Here is a 23,030-nt window from a genome sequence, read left to right on the forward strand (position 1 = left end):
ATAAAAGAAATGATTAAACGTGTATAAAAAATTAAAAAACAAAAAAAGACACTATGTTGACATTGATCTGAAATAAAATGGATCTTGGTAATGGTAAAAAGACAGAACAGCATAGTAGCATAACATTTATATGAATCACATTGTTGTGCACCATCTAGATTACTCCAAGTGTAGAAAATGTGTACATAGGGTAAGTATAATACATCGATCATTTTGATATAAATCATTGTATTAATAAATTCACACCAAATCTCACTTTAAAAAGACACTTTAATGTTGGTAGACAGAATGAGCCAGGAGAATTGGTTAATAATAGCATTAGTCAAGAAATACAGGTGATACAACAGAGCACCATTTCTAATTTTGAGGAACAGTGTAGTTTAATTGACCTAATGGGTCTTAACAGTGAAAGTATGATACATGACATTAGCAAACACACTATACCATCAGTAAAAGCAAAATCAAAAAATGAAAAATGCTATCCTATAGAAATGAGAGATCTGATTGAAGCTTTTCACACTATAGTAGAAAAGGAAATACAGGTGAACCTCGTTTTACAATGGTTCAATTTACACCGTTTCAGAAAAACAACCTTTTTTGGCAGTCATGTGACTGCTATTGAAAAGCATTGAGAAGCAGTGCATTTATTAAAATAGCCAGTAGGTGGAGCTGTCCGCTTGTGTTGCAGCAAAGCCAAGCAAGCTGAAATTAATCAGTTTAACCAGACCTGAGCTATCGAGCAGATTTCAAAGGAACAAGATCTTCCTGTCTATAAATCAGTCCAGATTGGAATGCATAGAAAGAACTGTTTGCAGAAAAATGCAAGTAAAGTCTGTGTTGTGTGATTATTTTATTAGGTTTATAATGCTGTTTAGCAAATGTTTTTGTTCATTTAACTGAGTTTATTTATATATTCTGTGTTGTGTGATTATTGTATTAGGTTTATAATGCTGTTTAGCATTTAAAGTCTTCATTTCAAAGCTTTAAAAATAATTTATTAGGTGTTACTTATGACAAGTTTGAGAGGGGCCCGGAACCTATCTCCATCACTTCCCATTGACTTACATTATAAACTGGGTTTCAATTTACAACGGTTTCGATTTACAACCATTCCTTCTGGAACCTAACCCTGGCGTAAACTGAGGGCTACCTGTAATTGAGCTACACCATAAAACTCAGTACAATTAAAAAAATAAGGGTGGCAATCTAACTAAATTAGAACGGATAGCTTTAAATGGATTAAAAAGGAACAAGTTGGTCATTACTAATTCAGATAAAGGAGGCTCAATTGTGGTTCAAAATAGAGAAAAATACATCACAGAAGCCCTAAAACAGCTTGAAGATTTAAATACCTACAGTATGTAAGACTTTAATCCTACTATTAAATTTCAACAGGAACTAGATAATTTCTTAGACCAATCGGTACATAAGGGCTATATTACCAAAATCACAACAGATAATCTAAAAGTTAGCCATCCACAAATCTCTGTATTTAAACATATACCAAAAATATACAAAGATCTGAAGTCGCCCCCTGGAAGGCCTATCATTTCGGGTATTGGCACTCTAGGGGAAAGGTTAGGTGCATTTATTGATGAGCATCTACAACCCATTGTTCTGTCTACTCTTGTGCATGTTAGAGACACTAAACATCTACTAAATATGCTAAAGGAAGTGGAAATTGATGATAAATGCATCCTTGTCTCTATTGATGTGTCATTACTTTATTCATGTATTCCTCACAATCAGGGACTTTATGCATTTTATAAAATGTTAAAAATGCTTACAAATTATGATGTTGAATATATTGAATTTTTAATTGAGACTACAGGATACCTTCTGACACATAATTACTTTTTATTTTTGAGGCAATACTATTTGCAAAGATGTGGTACAGCAATGGGGGCAAAATTTGCCCCCTCATATGCAAATCTTTACTTGAGTTTTTTTGAATTAACGAAAATATATACAGATATGAATCCTTTTAAAACATGTATAAAAGCCTATTTTAGGTATATAGACGATCTTTTAGTAATATGGAGAGGTACTACTAAACAATTACATGACTTTATGGGATACATAAAAAACAATGATATGAATCTTACATTTACATATAGTAGTTCAAATACAAAATTTGCTTTTTTGGATGTACAGCTTAAGGTCTCTATAAATAAAATAGAGACAGAGACATATCGTAAACCAACAGCAGGCAATACTATCCTTAGAGCCAACTCTCATCATCCTGAACATTTAAAAAGAGGAATACCTAAGGGCCAATATATGCACTTGCGCAGAAATTGCACTAATATATCCCAATATAAGAAACAAGCTGATGAACTTACATATAGATTGGTAGCTAGAGGATATAAAAATAATTCACTTACAAATTTATCACATGAAGTTTTATCTATGGATAGAGATGAATTACTACGAGACAAATTAAAAACAACTAATTTCCCCCGATCTTCAGTAATTTTTTCAACGAGATACAGTAAACAATATCAACAAATATGTTCAATAATCAAAAAGAATTTGGCAATACTAGAAAAAACATAATTTATGCTTACCTGATAAATTCCTTTCTTCTGTTGTGTGATCAGTCCACGGGTCATCATTACTTCTGGGATATAACTCCTCCCCAACAGGAAATGCAAGAGGATTCACCCAGCAGAGCTGCATATAGCTCCTCCCCTCTACGTCACTCCCAGTCATTCGACCAAGAATCAACGAAAAAGGAGAAACCAAGGGTGAAGTGGTGACTGGAGTATAATTTAAAAAATATTTACCTGCCTTAAAAAACAGGGCGGGCCGTGGACTGATCACACAACAGAAGAAAGGAATTTATCAGGTAAGCATAAATTATGTTTTCTTCTGTTATGTGTGATCAGTCCACGGGTCATCATTACTTCTGGGATACCAATACCAAAGCAAAAGTACACGGATGACGGGAGGGATAGGCAGGCTCATTATACAGAAGGAACCACTGCCTGAAGAACCTTTCTCCCAAAAATAGCCTCCGAAGAAGCAAAAGTGTCAAATTTGTAAAATTTGGAAAAAGTATGAAGCGAAGACCAAGTTGCAGCCTTGCAAATCTGTTCAACAGAGGCCTCATTCTTAAAGGCCCAAGTGGAAGCCACAGCTCTAGTAGAATGAGCTGTAATTCTTTCAGGAGGCTGCTGTCCAGCAGTCTCATAGGCTAAACGAATTATGCTACGAAGCCAGAAGGAGAGAGAGGTAGCCGAAGCCTTATGACCTCTCCTCTGACCAGAGTACACGACAAACAGGGAAGACGTTTGTCGAAAATCCTTAGTTGCCTGCAAGTAGAACTTGAGGGCACGAACTACATCCAGATTGTGTAGAAGACGTTCCTTCTTTGAAGAAGGATTCGGGCACAGGGAAGGAACCACGATCTCTTGATTGATGTTCCTGTTAGTGACTACCTTAGGTAAGAACCCAGGTTTAGTACGCAGAACTACCTTATCTGAATGAAAAATCAAATAAGGAGGATCACAATGTAAAGCTGATAACTCAGAGACTCTCCGAGCCGAAGAAATAGCCATTAAAAATAACACTTTCCAAGATAACAACTTTATATCAATGGAATGAAGGGGTTCAAACGGAACTCCTTGTAGAACGTTAAGAACAAGGTTTAAACTCCATGGCGGAGCAACAGTTTTAAACACAGGCTTGATTCTAGCTAAAGCCTGACAAAAAGCCTGGACGTCTGGATTTTCTGACAGACGCCTGTGCAACAAGATGGACAGAGCTGAGATCTGTCCCTTTAATGAACTAGCCGATAAACCCTTTTCTAAACCTTCTTGTAGAAAGGACAATATCCTAGGAATCCTAACCTTACTCCAGGAGTAACCTTTGGATTCGCACCAATATAGGTATTTACGCCATATCTTATGGTAAATCCTTCTGGTAACAGGCTTCCTAGCCTGTATCAGGGTATCAATAACCGACTCAGAAAAACCACGTTTTGATAAAATCAAGCGTTCAATTTCCAAGCAGTCAGCTTCAGAGAAGTTAGATTTTGATGTTTGAATGGACCCTGTATCAGAAGGTCCTGTCTTAGAGGTAGAGACCAAGGCGGACAGGATGACATGTCCACTAGATCTGCATACCAAGTCCTGCGTGGCCATGCAGGCGCTATTAGCATCACTGATGCTCTCTCCTGTTTGATTTTGGCAATCAATCGAGGAAGCAGCGGGAAGGGTGGAAACACATAAGCCATCCCGAAGTTCCAAGGTGCTGTCAAAGCATCTATCAGAACCGCTCCCGGATCCCTGGATCTGGACCCGTAGCGAGGAAGTTTGGCGTTCTGGCGAGACGCCATGAGATCTATCTCTGGTTTGCCCCAACGTCGAAGTATTTGGGCAAAGACCTCCGGATGAAGTTCCCACTCCCCCGGATGAAAAGTCTGGCGACTCAAGAAATCCGCCTCCCAGTTCTCCACTCCCGGGATGTGGATTGCTGACAGGTGGCAAGAGTGAGACTCTGCCCAGCGAATTATCTTTGATACTTCCATCATTGCTAGGGAGCTTCTTGTTCCTCCTTGATGGTTGATGTAAGCTACAGTTGTGATGTTGTCCGACTGAAACCTGATGAACCCCCGAGTTTTTAACTGGGGCCAAGCCAGAAGGGCATTGAGAACTGCTCTCAATTCCAGAATGTTTATTGGTAGGAGACTTTCCTCCTGATTCCATTGTCCCTGAGCCTTCAGAGAATTCCAGACAGCGCCCCAACCTAGTAGGCTGGCGTCTGTTGTTACAATTGTCCAGTCCGGCCTGCTGAATGGCATCCCCCTGGACAGATGTGGCCGAGAAAGCCACCATAGAAGAGAGTTTCTGGTCTCTTGATCCAGATTCAGAGTAGGGGACAAGTCTGAGTAATCCCCATTCCACTGACTCAGCATGCACAATTGCAGCGGTCTGAGATGTAGACGTGCAAAGGGTACTATGTCCATTGCTGCTACCATTAAGCCGATCACCTCCATGCATTGAGCTACTGACGGGAGTTGAATGGAATGAAGGACACGGCATGCATTTAGAAGCTTTGTTAATCTGTCTTCTGTCAGATAAATCTTCATTTCTACAGAATCTATAAGAGTCCCCAAGAATGGAACTCTTGTGAGAGGAAAGAGAGAACTCTTCTTTTCGTTCACTTTCCATCCATGCGACCTTAGAAATTGCAGAACTAACTCTGTATGAGACTTGGCAGTTTGAAAGCTTGAAGCTTGTATCAGAATGTCGTCTAGGTACGGAGCTACCGAAATTCCTCGCGGTCTTAGTACCGCCAGAAGGGCACCCAGAACCTTTGTGAAGATTCTTGGAGCCGTAGCCAATCCGAATGGAAGAGCTACAAACTGGTAATGCCTGTCTAAGAAGGCAAACCTTAGATACCGGTAATGATCTTTGTGAATCGGTATGTGAAGGTAAGCATCCTTTAAATCCACTGTGGTCATGTACTGACCCTTTTGGATCATGGGTAAGATTGTCCGAATAGTTTCCATTTTGAACGATGGAACTCTTAGGAATTTGTTTAGGATCTTTAAATCCAAGATTGGCCTGAAAGTTCCCTCTTTTTTGGGAACCACAAACAGGTTTGAGTAAAACCCTTGTCCCTGTTCCGACCGCGGAACCGGATGGATCACTCCCATTAATAACAGATCTTGTACACAGCGTAGAAACGCTTCCTTCTTTATCTGGTTTGTTGACAACCTTGACAGATGAAATCTCCCTCTTGGGGGAGAGAATTTGAAGTCTAGAAGGTATCCCTGAGATATGATCTCTAGCGCCCAGGGATCCTGAACATCTCTTGCCCAAGCCTGGGCGAAGAGAGAGAGTCTGCCCCCCACTAGATCCGGTCCCGGATCGGGGGCCCTCGATTCATGCTGTCTTAGGGGCAGCAGCAGGTTTCCTGGCCTGCTTGCCCTTGTTCCAGGACTGGTTAGGTTTCCAGCCTTGTCTGTAACGAGCAACGGCTCCTTCCTGTTTTGGTGCAGTGGAAGTTGGTGCTGCTCCTGCTTTGAAATTCCGAAAGGGACGAAAATTAGACTGTCTAGCCTTAGCTTTGGCTTTGTCTTGAGGCAGGGCGTGGCCCTTACCTCCTGTAATGTCAGCGATAATTTCTTTCAAACCGGGCCCAAATAAAGTTTGTCCTTTGAAAGGTATATTAAGTAATTTGGACTTAGAAGTTACATCAGCTGACCAGGATTTTAGCCACAGCGCCCTACGTGCCTGAATGGCGAATCCTGAGTTCTTAGCCGTAAGTTTGGTTAAATGTACTACGGCCTCCGAAATGAATGAATTAGCTAGTTTAAGGACTCTAAGCCTGTCCGTAATGTCGTCCAGCGTAGCTGAACTAAGGTTCTCTTCCAGAGACTCCATCCAAAATGCTGCCGCAGCCGTAATCGGCGCGATGCATGCAAGGGGTTGCAATATTAAACCTTGTTGAACAAACATTTTCTTAAGGTAACCCTCTAATTTTTTATCCATTGGATCTGAAAAAGCACAGCTATCCTCCACCGGGATAGTGGTACGCTTAGCTAAAGTAGAAACTGCTCCCTCCACCTTAGGGACCGTTTGCCATAAGTCCCGTGTGGTGGCGTCTATTGGAAACATCTTTCTAAATATTGGAGGGGGTGAGAACGGCACACCGGGTCTATCCCACTCCTTAGTAACAATTTCAGTTAGTCTCTTAGGTATAGGAAAAACGTCAGTACTCGCCGGTACCGCAAAGTATTTATCCAACCTACACAATTTCTCTGGTATTGCAACAGTGTTACAATCATTAAGAGCCGCTAAAACCTCCCCTAGTAATACACGGAGGTTCTCCAATTTAAATTTAAAATTTGAAATATCTGAATCCAATCTGTTTGGATCAGAACCGTCACCCACAGAATGAAGCTCTCCGTCCTCATGCTCTGCAAGCTGTGACGCAGTATCAGACATGGCTCTAGTATTATCAGCGCACTCTGTTCTCACCCCAGAGTGATCACGCTTGCCCCTTAGTTCTGGTAATTTAGCCAAAACTTCAGTCATAACAGTAGCCATATCTTGTAATGTTATCTGTAATGGCCGCCCAGATGTACTAGGCGTCACAATATCACGCACCTCCCGGGCGGGAGATGCAGGTACTGACACGTGAGGCGAGTTAGTCGGCATAACTCTCCCCTCGCTGTTTGGTGAAATTTGTTCCATTTGTACAGATTGGCTTTTATTTAAAGTAGCATCAATACAGTTAGTACATAAATTTCTATTGGGCTCCACCTTGGCATTGGAACAAATGACACAGGTATCTTCCTCTGAATCAGACATGTTTAACACACTAGCAAATAAACTTGCAACTTGGTTACAATCTTATTTAATAAAAACGTACTGTGCCTCAAAGAAGCACTAAATGATTAAATGACAGTTGAAATAATGAACTGAAAAACTGTTATAGCATCAATCCTTGAAAACAACACAACTTTTAGCAAAGGTTTGTTCCCATTAGTAAAGTAACAATAATTAAATTTGAAACGTAAAAATAAGAGAGCAACGTTTTTAATCACAGTCAATATATAAGTCTCACAGCTCTGCTGAGAGAATCTACCTCCCTTCAAAGAAGTTTGAAGACCCCTGAGTTCTGTTAGAGATGAACCGGATCATGCAGGAAATACAAGAGTAACTGACTGGAAATTTTTGATGCGTAGCAAAGAGCGCCAAAAACGGCTCCTCCCCCTCACACACAGCAGTGAGAGAGAAACGAAACTGTCACAATTAAAACAAGCAACTGCCAAGTGGAAAAATAATGCCCAAACATTTATTCACTCAGTACCTCAGAAAATGCAAACGATTCTACATTCCAGCAAAAACGTTTAACATAATAAATACCTATTAAAAGGTTTAATGTACTTTTTACAGAGTAATTCCAGTGAAGTACCATCCCCAGAATACTGAAGTGTAGAGTATACATACATGTCATTATAACGGTATGGCAGGATTTTCTCATCAATTCCATTCAGAAAATAAAAACTGCTACATACCTCAATGCAGATTCATCTGCCCGCTGTCCCCTGATCTGAAGCTTTTACCTCCCTCAGATGGCAGAGAAACAGCAATATGATCTTAACTACTCCGGTTAAAATCATAGTAAAAACTCTGGTAGATTCTTCTTCAAACTCTGCCAGAGAGGCAATAACACGCTCCGGTGCTATTGTAAAATAACAAACTTTTGATTGAAGTTATAAAAACTAAGTATAATCACCATAGTCCTCTCACACATCCTATCTAGTCGTTGGGTGCAAGAGAATGACTGGGAGTGACGTAGAGGGGAGGAGCTATATGCAGCTCTGCTGGGTGAATCCTCTTGCATTTCCTGTTGGGGAGGAGTTATATCCCAGAAGTAATGATGACCCGTGGACTGATCACACATAACAGAAGAAAGATAAGCTTCTTGACATAGATATACTAAATAATGTAAAATTTGTTTCAAAAAGAGCAAAGACCAAAAGGAAATAAATTGCCTAAAAAGGCATTTTGATAAGAAAATTGACCATATACATAGAACTTGGCTGGAACCTAGACTAGGCTTCATTAAATGCGGCACAAATCCTTGTAAATCATGTGACTATGCAGAAGTCGAGGCCTCTTTTTCTTCCAGCCATACTGGTGAAATTTTTAATATAAAACATAACTTAACAGGCAATTCTACTTTTGTAGTATATTTAATAACAAGTAAACTTTGCAAAAAAACAGTATACAGGCCGCACCTCTCGTATGGTTAAAGATATAATAAGAGAACATCTCTTATCTTTCTTAGATAAAAAAACGAAAACCCCAGTCGCTAAACATTTTAGGTCACATTGTGATAATCCACTTCAATACTTTTCATTTAAAGCTATAGATCATATTCCGAATTGAACACAGGGGGCAACAGGCATGATAGACTTAACAAGAGTGAAATCTATTGGATATTCACCCTGCAGTCAGGAGCCCCTATGGGCATAAACGAAAAAGCAGATATTAAATTATTCACTGGTTAAAGGAGAGAGGGCAGTATAACATTTTCCTATTGGTCAGCTATTAAAGGAGGATTTAGGGACCATTGTGTTTATAGCACAGTGAAATAACACTATGCTTTAATTGACACATATATATATATACGTTTGTTGTTTTTCTAGTAATCACTTGTATATCACAGGCTAGAGCTCATCTAAGCCCCTTGCTTCAGCACTTATTTAACTTATTTCACCATAAGTACCCATATAAAATAATATTTGAGCACACCATAATCTTTCACTAAATTAGATATTGTTTATATTATTATCGTTACATATTGCCCACACACACAACCCTTCGAAAAGCATGGATAGCTGTGTTGCTTTTTTCTTCTATTTATTATTTTTTTCTTCCTATATATTCATCTAAATGATTCACATATTTCATTATTCTATTTTATGTTTATATACTTTATGACTCATTTAGAAGCTCTATATGGAAGTGATTTACATTAACACTGTGCTATAATGTTATATTGTTCCCTATAGCAGCAATAAGTAGTGAGCAGTATTAGATTAAAATGATTTATATCAAAATGATCGATGTATTATACTTACCCTATGTACATATTTTCTCCACTAGATGGTGCACAACAATGTGATTCATATAAATGTTACGCTACTATGCTGTTCTGTCTTTTTACCATTACCAAGATCCATTTTATTTCAGATCAATGTCAACATAGTGTCTTTTTTTGTTTTTTTAATTTCGTATACACGTTTAATCACTTCTTTTATACTGTTCATGTGTTACTACATTTGATCCGGTCTGATTATGTCAATACTTTCTTAAGCTATGACGCTTCAAAACTGGCTACTATGAGTGGCTAAACCAAATGAACACTTCTGATTGGACCAAAAGAGTTTTTAACACTTGAACAGTTAACCCATTACCATCCCTGACGAAGTGCTGTAACGGCACGAAACATGTTGGATGTTCAGCCACTACGTTGTTAGGTTGACTATAATCTGGCTGTGGTATTGTTACTTTCTGTGATGCAGTCATAGCTAATTTTATCGTTTTTGTTACAATAAAGATACATTTTATCTCTATCATCTCGGTCCATTTACTGCTTGACTTCTGTTCACCTAATGGGAATTGTTTACATATGTTAAGTAATTTATACAAGCTACATTCGTGTGGATAGCGAGACTAAACTTATTCAAAGTTATGTTTTTCTATGATATTCAAATTTGTAATCTTACAGCTACTTTCTAGTACTGAGTTGTTGTTCGTTATGTAGGAGCTGATTAAAGTACTAGAGAGAGCTCAGCTACTAAGTTTAGTCTCATTGCCGTCTTACCCCTGGCCTCTGTTGAAACACTGTGCTGTTAACGCTCAGTGCATCAGTAAGGGCTTGTGGTGAGCTGAGTATCTCAACCATTGATTCCAGTTTTTTACATTCAAAACAACAGCACTCCACCTGACACTGAGAAGATGCATGCTTGAACAGGAAAGCAGTTTGCTGTTTGCTACAAAAAATTAGTGGTTAAGTATTGTAGCGTTTTTTTTCAAAGGGAGTTGTGGCGGTTTAGGGGTTAAAGGGACAGAAAAGTCAAAATTAATAATAAATTGGATGAATAGAGCAAGATTTTTTAACAACCTTTCCAATTTACTTCTGTTATCATTTTGCTTAGTTCTCTTGGTATCCTTTGTTAAAGAGTAATCCTAGGTTACCATTACTTGTTGTTGTTTCTGGACATTTGAGGCACAAGTGGATTTTAACAAACTTAAAACTCGATTTACTTCTGCATCTATACTTATTCGGCCAGATGTACAGAAGCCTTTCTTTGCCCATTATGATGTTGGAGACAGAGAATTGCTCGTGATTAAATATGCTTTGGAGGAGTGGAGGTATTTGTTGAAGGGAACTGCCCAGCCTAATACCATTTTTACCCTGACAAAAGTAACCTTGAATATCATAGAATGACAAGGCAACTTCATCCTAGATAAGCCCAGTGTTAATTGTTCTTCTCCAGATTTAATTTTGTAATTACCTTTTGACCAGGATCAAAGAATAAAAAGGTGGACGCTTTATCTAAACTTCCTGATTTGTCTCAGGCTTTATTCTGACAAGTTTGGTATCTCCTTCTGTTGTGCCGCAATGCTAGTGATGGTTTACCTGGTGTTGACCTCTGACTGCCTTATCAATTACTCTGTAGAGTAACTGCTTACTCTACTGCCTACTTGCTAAAGATCTTTGTAACTGTACCCTGGTTTAAGAGTTTGCTATCTCCTGTTGCGATGCACAGCTACGGATGGATCACCTGGTGCTGACCTCTGGCTTCCTTATCGACTACTCTTCTAGTACTGAGTACTACCTGCTCAGAGTAATTCCCATCATTACTCTGTTTGGTGCCTGCAATACATCTCTTGCTTCAGTGGTTCCAGCCATCAAATCAGGTAATGGCTTAATTATCTTCTACAATGACATGTAGATCAGCACTTCGGAATTCACCTCACTCAATCTTGGAGACAAAAGTTTGACTGAGAGATTCTGGGAGAGAGGGGGATTAATAATCTGATATGTAGGGGCATTTCTGCCTCCTTCTAGGGGTCAGGAGTGTAATCCCACCTTGTGGACTCCATCTTATAAAATAAAAAATATTTTTCAAACTGTATTAACTCCATGGAAACTTGGCATTGACTCCATTCGCCAGTGGTATCCCAATTCATGCATGGAATTTTTTTTGGTTTTCCAATGGTTTCTTTTCAGCCTGTCAGAATTGCCATGTTCAGTTCATAAGTAAATAAATTAAGTGTTTGAATGTAAAAAAAATTATATAAAATAAAAATCAAACGATATGAAAGAATTATTGGCACATATGCCATGAATTGATATCTTTAATAAAGCTAAAAGCTGAAGTCAAACACTTCAGGTAGCCATCATCACAAGTGAATTAACTAGTGGGCATAATTTTCTATCTTAATGACTGTGTATACAGTGTTAATTTCGTCGACTAAAACTTGACTAAAATGAGCATAAAACTAAAGAAATTCTGATGACTAAAATACGACTAAAACTAAAATGGCATTTTAGTCAAAAGACTATGACTAAAACTAAATCAAAATTTGCTGTCAAAATTAACAGTTTCTAAATCTGTGTCTATACTGCATGTTTAAACCTTAATAAAATTAATAATAATAGGTGTTATGCTTACTCCTGGAGTATATAATGAGTTTGGAAATTATAGAGAAATGCTTAAATAATACATTCGGAAAAATCAAGGAATGAGTCCTTATGGAGGTGCGCACATGTGAAAAGCAAAGCACAAGAAAAGGAACCAGTCTCGGGGGAGGCAGGGTAACTCCCCACCACAGGCAACCCGATCTGACGGCAGCACTCCCGGGGAGAGGGTGATGGCAGATATCTGTAGGAGCAGAAGAAAAAGAGAGGCGCCTTATGGCCTTATGATGATCAGTAGTGTAGCCGGAAAGGAACAAGGACTCTGAGCCATTAATCCTTCCACAGACGCTGTGGGTCTCTGACGTTTGTGTTTTTCCGCCGTTGCGGATTGGACCATTGGAGCGCTAGAGCCATCTTCCCATTGGACCGTCTGGCGGACGACTAAGGTTCCGTCCTGTCTAGTTTGGCATACGTTTATGCCATCTCACTTGTGAGTATCTTGCCATCTGTGTGTGCTGTTCGCTCTATCCTGCACCTTAGCGACACCACGATACTGTCCCGTAAGGCGCCTCTCTTTTTCTTCTGCTCTTAAATAATACATTGCACTTTAACTAAACCCCTTAGATTTTAGTCAACTAAAATCTACTGGAGATTTAGGCCTAGATTTAGAGTTCGGCGGTAGCCGTGAAAACCAGCGTTAGAGGCTCCTAACGCTGGTTTTGGCCGCCCGCTGGTATTTGGAGTCAGTGATTAAAGGGTCTAACGCTCACTTTTCAGCCGCGACTTTTCCATACCGCAGATCCCCTTACGTCAATTGCGTATCCTATCTTTTCAATGGGATCTTTCTAACGCCGGTATTTAGAGTCGTTTCTGAAGTGAGCGTTAGAGCTCTAACGACAAAACTCCAGCCGCCGGAAAATAGCAGGAGTTAAGAGCTTTCTGGGCTAACGCCGGTTCATAAAGCTCTTAACTACTGTACCCTAAAGTACACTAACACCCATAAACTACCTATGTACCCCTAAACCGAGGTCCCCCCACATCGCACAAAGCTTCTTGCATCCGGTGCGGAGCGGGTCCATCTTGAAGCAGGCGACGCGGATCCATCCTCTTCTTCCGTTGTCTCCCGACGAATGACGGTTCCTTTAAGGGACGTCATCCAAGATGGCGTCCCTTGAATTCCGATTGGCTGATAGGATTCTATCAGCCAATCGGAATTAAGGTAGGAATATTCTGATTGGATGATGGAATCAGCCAATCAGAATCAAGTTCAATCCTATTGGCTGATCCAATCAGATTGAGCTCGCATTCTATTGGCTGATCGGAACAGCCAATAGAATGCAAGCTCAATCTGATTGGCTAATTGGATCAGCCAATCGGATTGAACTTGATTCTGATTGGCTGATTCCATCAGCCAATCAGAATATTCCTACCTTAATTCCGATTGGCTGATAGAATCCTATCAGCCAATCGGAATTCAAGGGACGCCATCTTGGATGACGTCCCTTAAAGGAACCGTCATTCGTCGGGAGACAACGGAAGAAGAGGATGGATCCGCGTCGCCTGCTTCAAGATGGACCCGCTCCGCACCGGATGCAAGAAGATCGAAGATGCCGCTTGGAGAAGATGTTTGCCGGTCCGGATGTCCTCTTCTTGCCGGATAGGAGGAAGACTTTGGAGCCTCTTCTGGACCTCTTCAGCCACCGGATGATGGATCACCAACCCCCGCTTGGGTTGGATGAAGATGTTGGAGCCAGGACGGATCGGTGATACCTGGATGGTGAAGACAAGGTAGGAAGATCTTCAGGGGCTTAGTGTTAGGTTTATTTAAGGGGGGTTTGGGTTAGATTAGGGGTATGTGGGTGGTGGGTTGTAATGTTGGGGGGGGGGTATTGTATGTGTTTTTTTTACAGGCAAAAGAGCTGAAATTCTTGGGGCATGCCCCGCAAAGGGCCCTGTTCAGGGCTGGTAAGGTAAAAGAGCTTTTAACTTTTTTAATTTAGAATAGGGTAGGGAATTTTTTATTTTGGGGGTCTTTGTTATTTTATTAGGGGGCTTAGAGTAGGTGTAATTAGTTTAAAATTGTTGTAATAATTTTCTGATGTTTGTAAATATTTTTTTATTTTTTGTAACTTAGTTCTTTTTTATTTTTTGTACTTTAGCTAGTTTATTTAATTGTATTTATTTGTAGGAATTGTGTTTAATTAATTTATTGATAGTGTAGTGTTAGGTTAATTGTAGGTAATTGTAGGTAGTTTATTTAATTAATTTATTGATAGGGTAGTGTTAGGTTTAATTATATCTTAGGTTAGGATTTATTTTACAGGTAAATTTGTTATTATTTTAACTAGGTAACTATTAAATAGTTCTTAACTATTTAATAGCTATTGTACCTGGTTAAAATAATTACAAAGTTGCCTGTAAAATAAATATTAATCCTAAAATAGCTATAATATAATTATAATTTATATTGTAGCTATATTAGGATTTATTTTACAGGTAAGTATTTAGCTTTAAATAGGAATAAGTTATTTAATAAGAGTTAATTAATTTCGTTAGATGTAAATTATATTTAAGTTAGGGGGGGTGTTAGGGTTAGACTTAGCTTTAGGGGTTAATCCATTTATTATAGTAGCGATGAGCTCCGGTCGTCAGATTAGGGGTTAATAATTGAAGTTAGGTGTCGGCGATGTTAGGGAGGGCAGATTAGGGGTTAATACTATTTATGATAGGGTTAGTGAGGCGGGTTAGGGGTTAATAACTTTATTATAGTAGCGGTGCGGTCCGCTCGGCAGATTAGGGGTTAATAAGTGTAGGCAGGTGTCGGCGACGTTGTGGGGGGCAGATTAGGGGTTAATAAATATAATATAGGGGTCGGCGATGTTAGGGCAGCAGATTAGGGGTACATAGGGATAACGTAGGTTGCGGCGGTTTATGGAGCAGATTAGGGGTTAAAAAAAATATGCAGGGGTCAGCGATAGCGGGAGCGGCAGATTAGGGGTTAATAAGTGTAAGGTTAGGGGTGTTTAGACTCGGGGTACATGTTAGAGTGTTAGGTGCAGACGTAGGAAGTGTTTCCCCATAGGAAACAATGGGGCTGCGTTAGGAGCTGAACGCTGCTTTTTTGCAGGTGTTAGGTTTTTTTTCAGCTCAAACAGCCCCATTGTTTCCTATGGGGATATCGTGCACGAGCACGTTTTTGAGGCTGGCCGCGTCCGTAAGCAACTCTGGTATTGAGAGTTGCATTTGCGGTAAAAATGCTCTACGCTCCTTTTTTGGAGCCTAGCGCAGCATTTGTTTGAACTCTCGATACCAGAGTTAAATTTATGGTGCGGCCAGAAAAAAGCCCGCGGAGCGTTAACAGCCCTTCTACCACCAAACTCCAAATCTAGGCCTTAGTCTACTAATATCAACTGAAGAGTTAGTCGACTAAAACTAGACTAAAACTAAAACAATTCAGATGACTAAAATACGACTAAAACTAAAATGGCATTTTAGTCAAAAGACTAAAACTAAGACTAAATTGACATTTGCCGTCAAAATTAAGTGTGTATATTTTGTTTTCCTGTATGCATGCAAATACCGTGCCGAAAATAATTTTTTTATGCCATAGCTATTTGAAAACAGAAATATCTCTAAATAAAATGGGGCCGAAATATCAAGCTCCAAATGGAGCTTGAAGCCCATTTCCGTGCGAGCCTTCAGGCCACGAATCTGCAGGGGGCAGCATTGCACAAGCAGTTCACAAGAACTACTTGTGCAATGATAAATGCAGACAGCATATGCTGTCGGCATTTATCGATGTGCGGCGATACGTCGTATCATGTACGCTCGCACTTTCATAAATCCGCCCCATAGAATGCTGTAGAAGATTACAAAAATACCCGAGTTGAGTTGAGACTGGAGGACCAGGGTTCTGATATGAACTTGGGCTAAGAGGGCCTGCAAGACACTGTGTCTACTGTGGGTATGCAATGGGGGGGTTGCAGGGCCAGAGGTCTTACCTTAAGTTTGACAATGACATATTACAGAAACGCAGCACAGGTCCAGTTGTCTGATGTAGGCAAGTGACTTCCAGGGTTTATTAGGCAAAAGGTCTGATCCCAAGCACACCAACTGCCCCTCCCACATCACCAGCAGTCTTATTATGGAGGAGTTAGTATATAGCAAAACTATTTGGTATTATTTTTAAAATATATAAAAAGTAAAAATCTCTTTTTACCTGTGGATCTTCTGGATTTGTATAAATCTGAAAAAATAATACAATCAGGAAATTTAGTTTTCACAGAAATTCTTCAAACAAACATTTGTATATACAAGAAAAATGTACTTACTGCTAATACAACCATTCTCAGCTGTTTAAGAAACAAAAAAACAAAAAATATTATGTTTTTATATCACGTTTGGTTACACAAATATGTCCATTAATATCAGTTTTGCAGAGTTATCTGTATTTCATCTGGAGGGAAATTTATTTTGAATTAAAAAAAAATAGAAATCTATGTTGACACAAAGCTCTCAAATACTCTGGCTATAACAGAGAAAAGTCACTGAATTATATAAAGCTGCATCATCTCTATAAGTTAATGCATGCATTGGAGGGATCTGAATCATTGGAAAGGCTTTTGAATCCTTAGCAAATTTAAATAACAATTAAGAAATAAATCCCCCCTCAGGAACATGCATGACATACTACACAGTTCCCAAGGAAAAAAATGCCTTTAAAAAATTCCTGAGTGGTTTCATAATACTGACGAGGTATCTTATAGACTCTCACCAGACTAGAGAGCTTTAGAGAATTGTGCCCTTAGAGAGAAAGGCACTAGAAGAATTGATAATAGTTTAAAAGGGGGTGGTGGAAAATTTGGAACCGAGGCCTTGATCACAATCTATCGCCTAATTTTTGTTTTGTTTGTTTTTTTTGGTAGAAAAGGCTACTTTTCCATTTGGTGTAATCACAATAGCGTGCTTTCGGTTCTTTACAGCACTTGCAAAGGGGTTTTTGGATCCTCAATAAAATCCCTATTTTTCCTAGGGGATGAAAAGTTCTTGGTGATTACAATCGATTTTCAAATCACTTTTCAACACCATTTTGAACTCATTTTTGCCTTTTTGAATTTGACACCTCTATGCATATGATAAGTCCTTGAAAAGGCAAGAATGCTCTTTCCACTTTACAAGTTCAAGGTAGGCACAAGCACTTTGAAAGATACGTTTGTGAACGAGTTTGGACTTAATGTGCACAGAGGCGTGTCTCCTATAAAACCTGGTCATGAAGGTGCAATCTTGTTTAAGGGTCTCCTAGGCAGTTACAATGTACAAAGGCAGCAGGTTCCATCTTGTTTTCAGTTCACACCAAATGGAAAAAGTGCTTTAACAAACAATAAATGTAAATATTTCAAAAACAATACTTTTTAAAGTAAAAAAGCGACCATATAGCAATAGAAAAATGGTGCGCATTCTGCCCATCCTAACAACATAAAAGATGCATTCAAATGATTTAGTAGTGGTGCAGATGAAAAGGATTGCAATAAGTTCTTATGAAGTTCGAATTTGAGCAATCACCTTTGAAAATCCGATTTTAAAGACACCAGTACTAAGAGTGCCAATCATGACAGTGTGAGTGTGACTTGCAATCAAATATTAAAATTAAGTAAAAAACATGCCATTTGTAGATGTTGGGGCCCTGAAGTGAATATAGAAGTGTGGCCATCATGCCATGATACCTATGGTATTCATATGATTAATCAGTGTTGAGGATGTATTCTGATTACAATAGGTTAATGTCACACATGTAAAATAATATTTCCCTTCTAGCGTAAACAAAGGGGTTACTTGAATAGACCTTTCATGTAACCTTAAAGGACATGAAACCCAAAATGTTCTTTCTTTATTCAGATAGAGAAAAAAAATTAAACAACATTCCAATTTACTTCTAAAATCTAATTTGCTTCTTTTTTTAGTTATCCTTTTTTTTTAAAGAAATAGCAATGCACATGGGTGAGCCAATCACACAAGGCATCTATGTGCAGCCACCAATCAGTAGCTACTGAGCCTGTTTAGATATGCTTTTCAACAAAGGATATCAAGAGAATAGAGAAAAGTAGGTGATAGAAGTAAATTGGAAAGATGCTTAAAACTGCATGCTCTTTCTAAATCATGAAAGAAAACATTTAGGATTACATGTCCCTTTAAGAGGTTTGAATGAGGTATTCAGTCATTTTCAGGTGACCTCCCAGTTTCTATTTAGAAAAAAAACTTAAATTACGCTTACCTGATAATTTTCTTTTCTTCAGATGAAAAGAGTCCACAGCTGCATTCATTACTTTTGGGAAATAAGAACCTGGCCACCAGGAGGAGGCAAAGACACCCCAGTCAAAAGCTTAAATACTCCTACCACTTCCCTAATTCCCCAGTCAATCTGACAAGGAACAAGGAACAGTAGAAGAAATACCAGGGTGAAAAGGTGCCGGAAGAATAACAAATAAGAGACGCCCCACAGAAAAAATACGGGTGGGGAGCTGTGGACTCTTTCTATCTGAAAAAAAGAAAATGATCAGGTAAGCATAATTTAAGTTTTTCTTCATAAAGGGAAAGAGTCCACAGCTGCATTCATTACTTTTAGGAAAACAATACCCAAGCTATAGAAGACACTAAATGCAAAAACGGGAGGGTACAATAGGTGGCCCATTCTTAGGGCACCAGGCCTGAAAAACCACAACCCAACCAAACCACGCTTCATCGGAGCCGGGCAAACAAACTAGAAGGAAAAGGCCCCAAGGACACTGACCCGCAGATAGTCCGAAAGCCTAACCAGAGACCGCAAGCAGACTCACTGAAACAACACTCCTCCAGGAGAACCGTCACCTTGCAGTCGGTCCCCACACACCCTTACTATTACAGTACCAAAATCCCCAAAGGGAAAAAACAAGGGTAAGCCAAAGGGATACCCAAGGTACAGCAAAATCCATAAAGGAAAGACCCCTCAAAGGAAGGGCAAATCCACATAGACCCGAATGGATCCAGAGAACAAGGGTAGACCTCACCCAACCCACAAGGAGCAATAGGGCATTATCAAGGAGCAGAAACATCTCCCAAACATCGTGCAACAGCACCGAAAAAGACAGCTGAAGACAAAGGGGCCCATTTAACAAGCTCCGTAGGGAGCTTGTGGGCCCGTGTTTCTGGCAAGTCTTCAGACTCGCCAGAAACACAAGTTATGGAGCTGCGGTCTAAAGACTGCTGCTCCATAACCCTGTCCGCCTGCTCTGAGCAGGCGGACAGGAATCGGCAGAAATCAACCCGATAGAGTACAATCGGGTTGACACCCCCCTGCTGACGGCCGATTGGCCGCGAGTCTGCAGGGGCGGCGTTGCACCAGCAGCTCTTGTGAGCTGTTGGTGCAAAGCTGAATACAGAGAGCGTATTGCTCTCCGCATTCAGCAAGGTCTTGCGGACCTGATCCGCAGTGTCGGATCAGGTCCGCAAGACCTTTCTTAAATAGGGGCCAAAGTCCTCAAAACGTCAAAACTCAGAGACTGAGCAAACTCAGAAATAAACACCTGAATCTAGAAACACGCTGCCATCCGTAGGAAGACACAGAAAACACTATCCGTAAGGAAGAAGCAGCTGGGCAAAATAACAGACTGCTCCAAGATATAGAATGCCCCCAGGCAATCCAGGCCGCCAAGCCTACTCACAGATCGCAAATGGGGAGAGGCACAGAAACTCCAAAAAGAAGGCCCATTATCATCCCCAAGACCTGAGGATGAACAACAGATCTCAGATCTTACGCCTAGCCGGACCAGCCCAAGCAACGGCACATCTGAAAGCAAGGGAACCGAAAGGAACCCCAAGACCGGCCCCCAAAAGGGCGGAAGAATGGACACAGTCATTTCAACCTAAAGACAAACGAGAAGGCGTTAGACCTAAGAAGATCTAGCAAGGCCACCCGACTAAGGCAAAGTGACAGCTGAGCAACCGCAAACCCTCTGTTTGCTAGGCAGGAGAGCCCACCATCAGGTCACATCAGTTGGCTGTCCCAAGGGAACCGTATCGTCCGGCACAAGACAAGCCCCAAGGAGCCCAGGCTCTCAGTAAATCTGGCCAAGTTGTAAAACAGAACAGCCAGAACAAGGGCTAGGCCCAAGTACCCCGGAAACTGGAACCCCCCGGACAGTCCTAGGATCATAAGGTCCGGTAACATCCCACAGAGGGATCCACAAAGAGAAAACGCTGAGTAAACCCTCGACAACCGGAAGATCAGGGCAATAACCCGGGCCCCACAAATGTTTAGATTAAACAATTTTCCAGGAACAGACCTCCCAGGGAAAAAATCCAGAAAAACCCGGATAACAAGAGCAAGAAGTCCTTGCAGGTCCCGACCCAAAAGGAAGAGACCACCCCCTGCAGGAGTCCAACACTCCAAAGAGCCATGGCCATAAAAGGACACTAGAGCGGGGGCTGAGCTTGGCCACGCAGGCGAATGGCCGCATTTTAGATCGGCTCCAAGTCCTAGAAGCATAGCAACAAAATAATATGGCCAAATAGACCCTAAAAGACGATATTTAATAATTGGGGGATAACATGAACTAGCCCAGTAACCTATAATATCCCTACTGTCTTGGTGCAGCGAACGCTTGTGGAGATTGTTCCGACACAGACAAGAGAGGCCCAGTCAGTGCAACTCGGCGCGCCGCTCATTGCAGGCTCCAACGCCTTCAGGTCCCAGCATAACAGTTATAGTGGTGGAATAAGAAGACCGAAGTGCTGCGATTCACAGTAAGCCCTAGAACATAACACCCAACATCGCACCCAAAACATAATCAGCAGAGCGACAGAGAACAGCGGACCTGGGCGGCGGAACGGTTACTACAAACACGCATACGGAGCTGGTGAGAATCGCACTTTATACATTCCGGTCTTTCTTGGTCTGCATGATCCGAAGCGCTTACATACACACAAAGTGACAGATAACCGCTGACTTACAATAACTAAAACAGGGAATTAATTTACTCATCCCCACGTGGCGGACAGCAGTTAAGGCCTAATATCACACAGCAAGGCCCGTATAAACATAAACACAGGCTCTGAAGAAAGCAGATAGGGAAGACAGTGCCCAGTAAAGAGGGACTGCTAATTACAACCTAACGATAATTAAGATAGGAATCAAGGCTTATTACATATAAGTGGCAGACTGCAGCAAGGGCCCGATATCACCTGGCAAGGACTAGATAAAAAATTATACAGGTTTAGTGGCTTCAAGGCCGCTATCTAAGCGCCTAACACCCTGTCATTAATAAAGCATAGTCCCCAGTAATTTGCGGAGTGGGCCCATAATTCTATACACAAGGCATGGGTAAGGCTGGATGGCCAAATTCTTAACCTCAAGTGTGTTAGCATTTACTTCACATACTCAACGCCCAAAGCTCACAAATAAGTATATTATCATTGCAGAAACACTTAGAATATGGGACAAAACAGTCAGTACCAGCACACATCTCTCATCAAAATTCTCACCTCTTTTACCTATTATTGAAAACCCGGACCTTCCATATTATCACTTGGATACACAACTGAGTAGGCCCTATAGCCTTCGCGAAGGCTCATTGCACTTTGCAACAGCAGGCGGGAAACTATTACCCCAACAAGATATGATAGAGAAATATGGAGCGGTTTTTCTTTCCTGGTTGAGAAATAACCAACTTCAGCACTACCTCGCACATCATAAACATAGAGAGAATTTCATGAGAGAATTAACCACCTTTGAAATACTGTGCACGACAAGTAAACCAATTAGGCGACTGATATCACTGATTTATAAACTCCTACTAGCGCCCCCAGGGTCTGCTCTCCCCTCTTACACAAAGGCTTGGTGTAGGGATCTTGGCAGGGATATTGACGAAGACACATGGCTAAAGTTCTTTAAGCTGGCTAAGCGCTCTTCCATCTCAGCTAATGTACAGGAAATACACTTAAAGCTCACTAGCAGATGGTATTTGACTCCAACAAGGCTGCACAGATGTTTTCAGTCAGCTAGCCCCATGTGCTGGAGGGACTGTGGAGAAAATGGCACGCTCCTGCACATTTGGTGAGAGTGTCCAAAATTAAGGGACTACTGGCACAACATGATTAGCTACATGTCAGACAAATTACCATACCAAACACCCCAGAAGTGACCCTTCTTTTTCACTTGCCTGTAGTCAAAATTACACATGTACGAGCTTTAATGCTGATAATGCTCACAGGAGCTAAAAAGCTTATACCTAGAAAATGGAAATCAGGGATTGTCCCAACCATGCAGGAGTGGGTTCACACGGTTGATGAACTACTTACATTGGAGAGATTCCACTATTTTAAAGCCAATCAGATAGACACGCATGAGATGATGCTTGCCACTTGGAGGGGCACAGGTTTGTGAATAGGCTAGAGTCTGCCGAGGCAGAACCAGATGGATACTACCCAACTTACCCTACCCCCTTCCTCTCCTTATCTGAAACCTTCCCCCCCCCCTTTGTTTTTTGTTTTGTTCTGTAGACACACAGTTATATGCTACCTATGGTATTATTAAGAATATTAAGGAAGGAGGAGAGTATTAGAAAAGATAAAAAAAATACAGCAGGCTTGTTGAGTAAAGAAGTTTATTGTGAAATGCATTTACAAATGGATAATATGCTGGTGGATGCATGTCTAAACGACACAGTTTTTACTATATTTGTTAAAGTACAAGCAGAAGGTGTGTTTTGGGATATGTTTCTTTTCTCTTCTTCCCATTGTATGTATAATTTGTTTTCAATTACAATCAATAAAGCTTGTTTCACAAAAAAAAAGAAAAAAAAAAAAAAAAAGGACACTAGAGC

The 23,030-nt window shown here is 40.5% G+C and overlaps 1 protein-coding gene across 1 annotated transcript in view; it reads right to left on the reverse strand.

Moving 5' to 3' along the window:
* The window catches only part of HORMAD1 (HORMA domain containing 1), a 328,194-nt gene that overhangs the window by 233,636 nt on the left and 71,528 nt on the right, over window positions 1–23,030 (reverse strand). The window contains exons 5-6 of the mRNA XM_053719987.1: window positions 16,506–16,526; window positions 16,394–16,420 (exon numbers count right to left, since the gene is read on the reverse strand). Of these exons, the coding sequence (XP_053575962.1) occupies window positions 16,394–16,420; window positions 16,506–16,526 (48 nt within the window). The remainder of the gene's footprint in view (window positions 1–16,393; window positions 16,421–16,505; window positions 16,527–23,030) is intronic.

This window comes from Bombina bombina, chromosome 1 (assembly GCF_027579735.1).
Source record: "Bombina bombina isolate aBomBom1 chromosome 1, aBomBom1.pri, whole genome shotgun sequence".
Lineage (NCBI taxonomy): Eukaryota > Metazoa > Chordata > Amphibia > Anura > Bombinatoridae > Bombina > Bombina bombina.